This window comes from Protopterus annectens, chromosome 11.part0 (assembly GCF_019279795.1).
Source record: "Protopterus annectens isolate FY-2018-M chromosome 11.part0, PAN1.0, whole genome shotgun sequence".
Classification (NCBI taxonomy): domain Eukaryota; kingdom Metazoa; phylum Chordata; order Ceratodontiformes; family Protopteridae; genus Protopterus; species Protopterus annectens.
The window spans coordinates 955,110,758-955,123,439 of NC_056745.1; the positions used below are offsets into that span (position 1 = coordinate 955,110,758).

General features: G+C 43.6%; 1 protein-coding gene across 3 annotated transcripts in view; it reads left to right on the forward strand.

The window, feature by feature from the left end:
* Positions 1–12,682, forward strand: part of ELAPOR2 (endosome-lysosome associated apoptosis and autophagy regulator family member 2) — a 1,439,853-nt gene that overhangs the window by 773,659 nt on the left and 653,512 nt on the right. For all 3 annotated transcript variants that reach the window (XM_044088347.1, XM_044088349.1, XM_044088348.1), the window contains one exon: positions 2,877–2,982. In XM_044088347.1, the coding sequence (XP_043944282.1) occupies positions 2,877–2,982 (106 nt within the window). The remainder of the gene's footprint in view (positions 1–2,876; positions 2,983–12,682) is intronic.

The following is a 12,682-nucleotide window of genomic DNA, read 5'->3' on the forward strand; positions in this document are numbered from 1 at the left end:
CCCATCGAGGGGTCTCGGAGCCGACAGTCTCTCCTCGGTTCCGGGGGGGAGAGTCGAACCGAAGTTTCGGTTCCGACTCTTCTTCTCGGTGCCTCGGCACAGATTAGTTCGGCTCCATCCTCTGGATCGGAGCCAGTGGTTCCGGGCCCGGGGAGGCTACCATCTTCTTCGGAACCGGTGGAGTCCTCGGCCCAGGGCTCCGGTGCCTTCGAGGCCATGAGGAAGGTTTTGTCTGGTAAGACGTTCACATCTTCAGATTCCTCTTCTCCCTCCCTGAAAGGTCCGCGTTCTGTCTCTGCACCACCGGTCCCCACCAAGCGTAGAGACCCAAAGCCTCAGTCAGCCCCAGAGGGTGAACCCTGCTCCTCGGAAGCTTCACCAGATGTCCCCTCTGATGAAGTCCTGAGGAAGAGATTGTGCAAGAGGAGGCACCTTGATTCCCCACAGGAATCATTGACATCGGACACCAACTTGGATGAGTCAGAGGGGTCCCCACGGCCCTCCTCCAAGGATGTCTCGTTTGCCGACATCCTGGAAATTCTCAAACAGAGGGGTGACTGGCAGTCACTTGCCCCCACTGAGGACGAGTCGGTGTTGCTGAAGGCTTTTGGGGCTCAGCCTTCCACCTCCTGGGTAACTCCGCCCTTCGATGAGTTAATGGATTTAATAGCTCGAAGGGCGTGGGAGTCCCCTGACACTTTGGAACCAGCCCCTCGGAGGCCCAATAAGTACATCACTGCTCCCCAGGATAAAGCGTATCTCACCAAGGGAGTCCCAGTTGATGCTGTGGTAGTGGCGGCGGCCACCAAGAAAGAAATGTCTGAAGCATCTTCCTCTGTTCATCCTCCTAACAAAGACACTAGGATGATGGACAGGTACGGGAAGCGCATTTCTAGTTCAGTGACTTTTTCCATGCGATCGCTGAACTACCTCACTCATTTTACCCGTCTTCAAAGAGATCTCCTCAAAGAATTGGGAGATACTCTACAGGGTACCACAGATGCTGCTGTCTCAGACAATGTGACAGCACAGCTCAATACCTTACACTCTATCATTAGCTCATCCATGTGGTTAGCTCATCCACGCGGCTCATTTCGTATGCAGCCGAAGGATCGAGTAGGGCTTCAGCTTCAGCGATCGCTCTGAGGAGACAATCCTTGAAGCACCTATGCTCCTTTGCGGAAGCCTTCAAGTCTTCCTTTGTTAATGCCCCTTTTGATGGCTCCTCCTTGTTTGGGCCCAAAGTGAAGGAGACACTCACTAGGTGTGAGCAAGAAGGAAAGACCCTGTCTGCCGTAGGGGTCAGTTTTTCTGCTCCTTCTAGACCATACCCCAAAGGGCAAAGAGGTGGAAAAATGTGGTTCCAGAAGACTCAGGGAGCTTTCCAATCCACAGCTAGTGAAACCCCCTCCAGAGGCAGAGGAGGGGGAAGGAATGGAAGACGCCGCTGAGGCAGCAGAGGGGGTCCGCAGAACCAGGGCGACAGGGATAGTGTACCTGGGAAGCCCTTCCAGCACTTCTGAGGGGAGGCCCTGCTGTCCTACTCTGGAGGCAGTCGGGGGTCGCTTGGCTTTATACCCAGAGGCCTGGCTAAATCTCACTTCAGATTCCTAGGTAAAAAGCATAATAACCAGAGACAACATCCCTCCCTTAGACAATCCTCCCACCCAAAAAAGATTCCCAGATGTTCCACCCACTCTGCAGGATCAGGCAGCCGTAGAAATACAAAGGCTGTTAGAAAAAAGAGTCGGAACTTACTCAAGGTTCTTTTTAGTTCCAAAGAAAACAGGGGAGTGGAGGCCGATACTGGACCTCAGCAAACTCAATACCTTCATGAAGAAGGAGAAATTCTGGATGGCCATGCTACAATCGATCCTTCCGTTTCTTCAAATGAATGATTGGATGTGCTCTATAGATCTCAAGAATGCGTACTACCACATAAAAATGGCCAGGCCATCCAGAGATCACCTGCGCTTCCGGCTGGGAACCAGTCATTTTCAGTTTTGAGCTCTGCCCTTTGGCCTCACCTCAGCCCCCAGGGTGTTCACCAAGTGCATGGCAGTAGTGGCGTCCCACCTGAGACGACTAGGATTCTGGGTGTTTCCATACTTAGACGACTGGCTCCTTACCGCCACCACCAGGCATCACCTATTGCAAGCCAGGGACTATACAATCAATCTCTGTTCCCGTTTAGGCATAACGCTGAACTTCGAAAAATCTGCCTTGTCGCCCTCACAGCAAATATCATTCATAGGAACGGAATTGGACACTACCTTAACTCTGATCAGGCTTCCCCAAACAAGAGTTTCAGCCTTGAGAGAGCAGATTTCTACTCTTCTACAAAACAAGAGAGTCCCCGCTACACAGGTCTTGAAAGTTTTAGGCATGATGGCAGCTACCCTTATCGCGGTCTCCCTAGGGAGAATGCACATGAGGATCCTCCAGTGGCTACTCTTCGCACAGTGGTCTTACCAACGGCTACCGTTGTCGCACAACATCCTGCTCACGGAGTCTTACAAGCGGGATCTTCGATGGTGGATGAACAGCCACAAGCATATGATAGGCCGCCCCCCCCCCCCATAGCCACAGTGACCACGGACGCTTCCCTGATAGGGTGGGGGGGACTTTTTCAGGGAAGAACAGTTCATGGCGAGTGGTTGAAAATGGAGTACAGTCTGCACATCAATGTCCTGTCCATAGAGATATTTGATCACTGGTCAGGGGACTGAAACTCTGATTTGAATTCTCAAAATTTTAATACATTTATATATTGCTTGCTGAAATTAGTCATCTTATTGGATCAGATAACATCTTATTCCATGTTGTGGGATTGACTGTTTCATTTATACCAATTTTTTTTTATCTACATTTTGCAGGTAACTTTGAAGTCTGGCACAAACATTTTGTATTGGAGGACTACTGGAATCCTTTTGGGTTCGAAGGTGGCGACACCTGTTCTACTGAAGAACATAACCATTGAAGGTATGAAGAAACTGAAATCAGCTCAAATGATTTGATGATACTGTACACATGTTGATTAACTGAAATGTGTTGCATTCCTGTGTTTTGAGTATTAAATGTTGGTTTTAGTCATTCCTTACTGTGGATTCCCAGCCACAGTTAATTATTGGCCCGGAGTTGCTTAAAACTTTATCTTCTGCACTTAACTTGAAATAAGTGCAAAACTGAAAAGAACATTACATTAGCCCAATAAGCTGCCGATAGACATTTGTGGCTTAATTCTAAAAGAAACTCCTAATGATTTGACATCCATGGGCTAAATACTTCATTGAATTCTGTTTAAGCATGAAGGAAGCAGGATTTTAATTTTACTTTTCTTTAGGGGGAAATCTCTTCATGCTTCCATTGGAAACAGCACCCTATTGAAGTGGGAAATTGCGGTAGCGTTGTCGCCTCACAGTAAGACGTTGTCCTGTTAGATTCTCAGCTAGAGCATCTTCTGTGTGGAGACATGCGTGAATGGGCGTACCTTCGTTGAAGGTTGTGCGTCAGAGCTGGCAACTCGGCACGTAAAAAATCTACTGCCAATCATTAGTGGACCAGAGTTCCACTGTGGCGACCTCTAACTGGGAGAAGCCGGAAGACACAACATTGAAGTGGGAAACAAGTAACGAATCCCACAACTGTGAAAATGTGTTGGGGGTGGAGGCAAACATCAAAACTCATTAATTGTGTTAATACATTTTTGCAGAAGAATTCCCCCAATGTTTCCTGCTGTGGAGACTATCCCAGGACCGGTACTACTGATATAATTGTACTTTGCAGTGAGGAAAACACACTGAAGTGCCACAGTCACTTACTTAGTATGTCATATTGGCTTTTCAGACATTTAATCTCACAGTTTTATGGATCACAGCTGCAGATATTCATCATTAAATCACTGCAAAAGCCTAAGCTATATGAGAAGTATCCTACCAAGGATTGGGCGTCCAGCCAGTATCTATCGCTTGTGGGTGCCTTCCAAATGCCCATATGCCATAGTAGGTATAAGACTGTGCCAGTGTAAAAACAGGTGTATGAGTGCAGAAATGCAGAATTTTCCTGCAGTTGAAGCAATCAGGCAGACTGTCTTTGCTTTGTCTTCAGTGGGTTGGCAGTTGACTACTTCCAGAAATTAGGCAGTTAATACCTGTTGGGAAGTTTTTCATATTTCTGTGAAAAGTGATAGTTTTGCTTATGCCTGATATAAAATTGGAAGTGTTTCTGTGGATGTCAAATCCCATATAGAGATTCCCACACAGCTTGTCTTTCTGCTTAAGAGAGGAACACAACATCTGGTTGTGCTCTATATGCTTATCATTTAAACTTAAAACCATAAGAAGCAGGCTTTGTTCCCTAAAACTCTTTGTAGAAAACCAGCAACTTAAAGTCCTTACTTGGCCTTCTGTGTTTTCTGTTTCAGGTATCTCGGACTTCCCTCTTCTGATTGTCAAGCAGAAAAAAAAAAAACGCCAAGAAAAAAAAACTTAAGTTAGGCATTGTTTTCTTCAGCATCCTTTCATTCCTGTCCCTTGGTGGATGACTGTACTGCGGCTGTATCAGAACCATCAGCCCATTCATCTGCTACTTGATCCTTGTAGTGTTGCTGCTTAAGAAGCCACTAAGGGTCAGGAATCTGGAATCTTGTTGAGGGCTGGATGTATGCTCACTGTGGAGAAGGGAGAACTGTGCTTGGTTGGATTCTAAGAGGCTGACAACATCCCCCAGATAAGAAAGAGATGTCCAGGCACTTGGCAGATGGGAGGGGGGGTGTGGCAGCAATGGAGACCTATTGACGTAGTCAGTTTGGAGCATCTGTTCAGAATTTTGTAAGAAAAAGAGAAGAAGGGTGAAAGACCATTCCAGTCCATCTACTTCTACCTCAAAAGAAGCTAAAGGGAATGGTTCTTTTGCTAAAGGTCTTCAATCACTTTTGTCTGCTTCTCCTTCTACTGCTCATTTTAAAAGGATGAGTTCTCCCTCTCTTTCTGATTCAGAATATGATTCTGATATTGAATGTGCATTAAATTACGCTTCCTTAGTGTCTTTACCTGAAAACTGGGAATCCGAAGAAAATATTTGTTCAGATTCTCCTGTAGAAGAAGAAAAGTACCGGAACAGTGAGAGACTTGTTTAAATGTGAACATAAGGAAATATGTGAAACATAGCAGGGGTACTATGACCTATTACATGTTGAGACCCCCAAACCATTGGCTATACCCATAGTTTTTGGGGCACTAGAGGATGTCTTTAATGCTGTCGGTACTTTTCCTGATAAGCACTTGTTGTGAGGAAGTCAGATAAACTGTACAAGGTACCTCAGTTTCATAAGTACCTTTTTCATAACCTAGAGCTGACTCTGCTATTTCCTTATCAGTCAAAATTTGTGGTGGAATCAAGTCCAGTTCCCTTACTTAAGGATGGCAGAGCCTGTAGAACTGTCAGTTGTCAGGCCCATATGTCTAAACACCTTTTGGTTTAATTTGCCATCATAAGGAATGAAGAAGATTATTGCAGATTTACCTACTTAAGAATGTAAGTCCTCATTATTTTATAATATAGTCACACAAGTTACCAAGCATTCCTTGAGATGCTGTGACTGTTCTGTAGATGCAGTATCTATGGTTTCAGCAATTGGTTCAGTAATGTGCAGGAACGCATGCTTACAAATCCGAAATTTACCAGATAATGTCATATCTGAAATTCTCAATACCCTAACCCGATAGAGGTTTTATTTAGTACTTCACCTGCTGATGTCCTTAAGAGATTTGATGAGGTGGAGGAAGTGATCCAAGGAGTAAAGCAATTTTTTTCAATCCTCTATACCAAAATACAGCAGAAATTCAGAGTTCCTGCTCAGTGCCATTTTACAGGAAAATATTTTAACAAAAAGCAAGAAAGCAACTATTTGAAAAGCAGTGTCAAGGCATGTCTAAGAAAAAAGGGTACTACAGGCACGCACAATCTCACTCCAAGGAAAATGACTGATTATGCCTTTGTACCTTTCCCACCCTGGCAGCTCTCTAAATCTTTCAAGGAATTTCTCCCTACATCTTCCCCTGTGGGTATTGGCTTACAGCAGTTGTTTTGGTACTATAAGTTATTCAAAAGGGGATACAGGTGGCAAGGGAATTCTGTCCTATCCTCCGAATCAAATCCACTTCTCTGCTCCTGTCATTGCTCATATGCTATCCCAAGGAGTAATAGAAATAATATGTACCAGCTGATCAAAAAGGAAAAGGATTCTATTCAAGCATATTTCTGGTGCCTAAGAAGGAGGAAACCTGCAAGCCTGTTGTGGACCTGTCTTTCTTACATCTCCACATCAGGGTTCCAAAGTTCAAAGGTTTATTCTGCAGTCTCTTTCCCCCCTTATTCTTCCTCTAAGTTTCTTGGTAACTAGATCTGAAAGGAGCATATCACCACACACCCATTTACAGAGATTTATATATCCAAAATAGCAGTGGATCTGGAATAACCATTTTATTTCAACTGCCGTGGATCTGGAATAAACATTTTATTTCAACTGCCATGCATCTGGAATAAACATTTTGTTTCAGCTGCCATGGACAATCTGGAATAAACATTTTATTTCAACTGCCATGGTGGATATCAGTGGATTCTTTTGTCTTTTGGATTTACAGAGATTTCAGATGCTTTTAAGATTTTCTGTTTTTGGTTCATATTTTCAACTCTCTTCTTTCACAGTTTGGTTTATTTAGAGCACCAATGGTATTCACAAAGTTTCTTGTATCAGTGATCCCTTTTTGCATGTTACAACACATCTACATCTTTCCATACTGCCCTGTTTTTGTAGACTCTCTTCAAAGTTGTCAAGAATCTCTCCGCCTTTCCTCTTTGTCAGAACCTAGGATTTCAACTTCATCTTGAAAGTTATCCCTCATCCAACCACAAAATAACTTTTCTAGGCTGCCTGATGGACACTTCCCAAACTGTGGCTTTTTTGCTTCAGAATAAAAATGACCTTAAGAACAGGTTTTGATTGGGAGTTAAGGTAACAGAACTCCTTGCTAATCACCATGTCACTGAATTGAACACTGCCCAGTCAGACTTGGCTGTGCTAGTGTTCTCCCCACCAGCTCACACCTTGCGGTAGCAAAGGCACCTCTAACACAGGCAGGCAGACACACACACACACACACACACACACACACACACACACACACACACACACACACACACACATGCACACACACCTACCTCTCAACTGTACAGATTTTCACAGAATATCCAGATTTCTGCCTCATATTTTTGGTTCATGTTTTTATAAAATTGTAGTTTTCTGGCAAATTAGTAACAAATCATTAAGGACTGAAGTTAGAAAATAATGATAGACATTTGAGTTTCAGACTTCATACCCTTCAGAAAATTCATTCTAATCTAAAACCTGTTTTTCTGTCAACTTTCTAAGTTTGTAAGAGCAATATGTAAAAAGTGCCCCTATTTTTGGGGATTTGTCCCACTTTTATTTATGGCTTTGTCCAGATTTCTTCCTCTGAGAAGTTGAGAGGTATGACACACAGACACACACACATACACATGCGCACACACACACTCACACACATGCGCACACACACACTCACACACACACACACACACACACACACACACACACACACACACACACACACACACGACTCCAGTATACTTACCTCTACTTGAGCAATGAGCCATGAATCCATATGGGATGAATGAGTGAACATCATCTTTTTGATGGTGTTTTTTTCCTGCATGCAAAGAATTAACTCAGTAGAATGATTCATTAATCCACTGCCAGCACCATTTCCAAGGAGCAGCATATGGTTAATTTGTACTAGCCGCTCCCTCAGACTGCTGTAGTTGCATGCAGCTTCACCTGCGACGTTGCTGTCCATGCTATGGCCTGATGCAGTGGAGAACTGTAGTAGGAGAAAGGCATCTGACCCATTCATGCTTACTGAAATGCAGAAAGCTTTGAAGTTAATGCTTCCACAATGGGGTAAACCTTTGTGAATCCCAAGTTTGTCTGACTTACCTAGGTAGTGAATATGGGCTTTTACTGCCATTTCCCAGTGACAGTCTGCCAAGTTGCAGTACAACTCCAGAATATATCTGTATTGAGTTTGTTTCATGCAAGTACATTTCTCCATTTAAATGGCACTTTTGTCATTAGTCTCCAAATAGATATTCTTATGCAATTCTATACATCATGTGAAACGTATATATGTGCCTTTATACCTAATATCACAGTGTGTTGTTTAGCTGACAGCCTTTTTTATTTATTTATTTTTTGATGATTCTGTATTAGTAGATACTACCAGTAGCCCAGTTTGGTCATATATCTGCTTGGTTTCTAACCGCTTATTTCACAGAAGATATATATGCATGTGATATGTTCTAGTTGACAAACTCAGTAAGTAATAAGAATCACACCTTTAGTAAGCTGTGGTATCAGACCACAAAATATATTATTTCTCAGAAACAAAGTTTCATTTTTTTATCTCTTCATATGTTTTACCATTTTGTGAAACTACAGACTTGAAGCTACACATTTGAGATGCTATTCTTTCAATGCTTCCAGGGTTATTGGCTCACACAGTGAATTGTATCAAGCTGAGTACATTTGTGTAACAGAAAACTATAAGAAAATTTGAAAGCAACATAGGAATACTGACATTTGTAGGCAGAGCAAACATTAATGTAAGTATTGATGTTTGAAACTGACAAACTGCAACATTTTCAGTGAATTCTGTTTAAGGTAAGTTAAGGTATTAGTTTGTTGATGCACTGATCCAGATCTCCATCAAGGTGACCTTCTTATGCAGCCTACCCACACTGTGAGATTCATCAGTTTCATCTCATACATACTCACACTGCTGTTCCCCCAATGGTATATTAACAGTCTGTATCCAGAACTGTCCCCTCCCTACCCTGTCTTGCCCCTTTTAACTATATCACTCTTCCTCGCACCTTATTCTGAGACTTATTTTTATCAGGTTAATAACATTTCTGCTGTTACTTTATTCCAGCATAAACATTCTGTAGTTTTTCTTTTGCTGCACTTTTCTTTTTACACAAGCACTGATAAGTCTTTTCCCTCTACCAGCAAGACAGTCTTCATCTGTTTCCTCTTTCAGCTATAGATTTGTAGTTTAAACCTCACTTAAAAAGTGAGGCCCTATCAAAAGAGGAAGGCTGCACCACAGCCTACTTATGACGAATTAATCTTCTTCTTCTTTTGGCTTTTCCTGGTTAGGGGTCACCACAGTGGATCATCTGTTCTCTCATGATTTGCAGTGGAGTTTTTTTACAGTGTCGAGTTGCCAGCCCGGCGCCCAACCTTCCACAGAAGGCACACACGCACACACTCACACCTATGTTAATTCCACAAATATTAACTTCCTAGTCAGTCTTGTGAAGAAATTAAAGTATTCACAGGCCTTTTGCCTGGATCAATCATTTTGTTCATAGAATCTTTTGCCTTATCTTAAGTCCACTTATTCAGGTGAAATATGTTTAGCCCACGCACACCATCAACTAAAATGAATGTAAGGGTTCACTGCTAAATACATGTCCTCCTACTGAGCAGTACTAGCAAGTATCCACTCTCTCTTATATATAACCTTATAAATTAACAACCACAACACTTATTTTAACTAACTGCCTGTTGTCTGACTACCTACTGCTATGAAACTGTAGTCTTTCTAGTATAAAAATGAGTGAATTTGTATTTAGGCTTTTTTCCAGCCAGTAAAGAAAATTAGTTACATAGAGCTCTGTAATAATTAGCAATTCTGCATTGCTAGAAATGTCTTAAACATTTGCTTAAATGTATCTAGATATAAAATATATAACCATCTACACAGAAATCATGTCCATTTCATCAAATTGTCAAAAATAGTCTAACTTTCCAAAAAATCCTTCTTCCTGAACTACCAAGCACACTTGAGACCAGAGATAGATTACACTGATGTCCTTCATGGATGCATCTGCAGTCATAACAACTGGGTTGTCCTGTCGTCAGGCAGCCCTTCAGTCGGCCGGATTCCAAAGTCCGGGTCCGGCTTCGGCTGATGTCGCACTTCACCCGACGTCATCTCTGTTGGTCTTCGGGTATAAAGGCATCAGCCGACGCCATTTTCCTCAGTCTTTCTTGCCGCGTGGCGCCCGAAGCAGAAGCTGTTCGCAAGTGCCGGTCGGTCGGATCCAGAGATTACTTCTACCGAATACTACTTTGAAGACTTCTAAAGCTAAGTACCCCGTTGGGGACTCTTTCTTGCCTCAGCCGATGTCAGAAAAAGTTAATAATTGTTTAACCTGTGGGAAACAAATACCTCATAAAGATTTCCACTCTTATTGTCTGCCTTGTTTAGGCCCAGCCCACGACGTAGCAGCCTGTTCGGCCTGTGCTTCATTCAACCGACGAACGCTTAGGCGTCGGTCGGAGTTTGCTGAACAGTTTTTCGGTTCTGATTTTGCGTATATTATGCCGTCGGATCCTCCGACTACCCAAACTGCTAAAAAACACAAAGATAAAGACCGACACTCGCGGTCCGCGGTTTCGGCCGAAACCATGGTTAAGCAAACCGCGAGTGTCTCGGTTTCGGCCGAAACCGAGAAAACTGATCAAAGTACAGCTGAATCTATCACTACCACTGAGGCCCCTGCTACTTCTCTTGAATCGGCCTCAGAAATTTTATCCACTACGGTGGTTGCCACTGACTTATCAGACACCATCCCCTTGGATGTCTCTACCCCAGCACGTGGTGCTGCTAGGCCTCCAGCAGCCATGTCCATTAAGGCCTTTGCCAGGGCTAAAGCAGCCAAAACTACTAAAACAGTGCCTGTTAAACCCCCATCAACCAGGCCCTCTTCTAGTTCACAAATGCTTACTCTGGCAGAAGATTTAATTTCATTAATTAGGGGATCTCAATCTCACCCAGACAGGGCCTCTCAGCCCCCAGAGAAGAGACCCAGGGCAGAGCCCCCCGAGCCTGTGTCCTCTGATGATTCTGCCGATGAATCAGACATAACAGACCAGCCAGAGGCTCCTTTCTCCAATTATGAAGACTCAGATGCTGAAGAATCCATTCCAGCTGCTTCCCCACCAGAAGAATTCTCCTTTGGGGAAACCTTACATGCCATGCGAGAGCAGTTCCAATGGCAGCAGCAGGATTTCTCAGACTCCAGAAAAAGACTTAGGACCTTTCTGCACCTTCCACAGCACAGGCCCTTAGCTATACTTCCTGTCCTCTCTGTGGTGGACGATGCCTTCAATGATGTCTGCTCTGCACCAGATTCTTTACCTCCAGCCCCTGCCAAACCAGACAGATTTTACAGGGTACCAGACACTCATCACCACCTTTACAAGGCCCCACTTGCAGACCCCGAAACTATATCCCAGGGTCCCAGGGCAGTAGCCTCGACCACAGCTAAAAACCCTATTCCTTCTGAAAGGGAAGCCAGGTCATTAGACAGATGGGGCAAAAAGGTCTACACCTCAGCTACTCTCTCAGCTAGAGCTTTAAACTGTCAGTTTCACATGATACAATACCAAGAGTTTATGCTTGATCAGTTAACAAAAAAGCTATCCTCTGATGACTCTATTGATAAGAAATATGTATTAGAAATGGTAAATAACATACAACAGGTTAGTAACCATTCCTTAAAATGTGGCTATGATGCACTGGAGGCTTCATTTAGATCAGCCATGACTGGCACAGTGATAAGAAGACACGCATGGCTAAAGGAACAAGCCTTACCGGATCATGTTAAAGCAAAGTTATTAGATGCTCCTATGGATAAGACCAGCTTGTTTGGTACACCTGCCCAGCAGGTAATGAAGAAAATGGAAGAAAAGGCAAAATCTGTTCAAACGGTTAAAGATTTCTTGCAGGTTCAACCCCCAAGGTTTAGCAGGAACTGGCCTGCCAAAAATTGGTCCTTTCCTGACTCCACAAGATCCCAAAGGGGCAGGAATAGACGTTCCAGAGGCAGAAACCAATCCAGAGGAGGTGCCTACAGAGGACGACAGTGGCAAGGTAACAACAGAGGCACAGACACAACCGCTGCCACTACAACAACACAACCACAGTGACTTACCTCTAAATCCGCCTACCAGGGAACAAATAGCAGCTCCATTAGGCGGCAAATTAACCTTATTTTCGAAGAACTGGCACTATATCACAAAAGACAAGTGGATTTTACAAACCATAGATCAAGGTTACCGGTTCCACTTCCACACTTTACCAGTCAAAAGAGGAATGCCAAACCTACCTCCAAATCAAAAAACAGAGGCTCTACAACAGATAATGCAATTAGCAAACATGAGAGCTGTGGAAAGAGTGCCAACAACAGAACAAGGAAAGGATTCTACTCCAGACTATTCCTAGTTCCAAGAAAGGAAAAAAGTTGGAGACCTATTCTCGACCTGTCCACCTTAAATACATACATCATTGTCCCAAAATTCAAAATGCTGACCCTACAGCAACTTCTTCCCATGCTGGGCAAGGAGTGTTGGCTGGTAACTCTAGATCTCAAGGAGGCATACCTGCACGTCCCCATTCGACCAATCTGCAGAAGATACCTCAGATTTCTTGCAGGATCAGAGCATTATCAATTCTCAGCATTGCCCTTTGGCTTATCTGCTGCGCCCAGAGTATTCACAAAATGCCTGGCATCA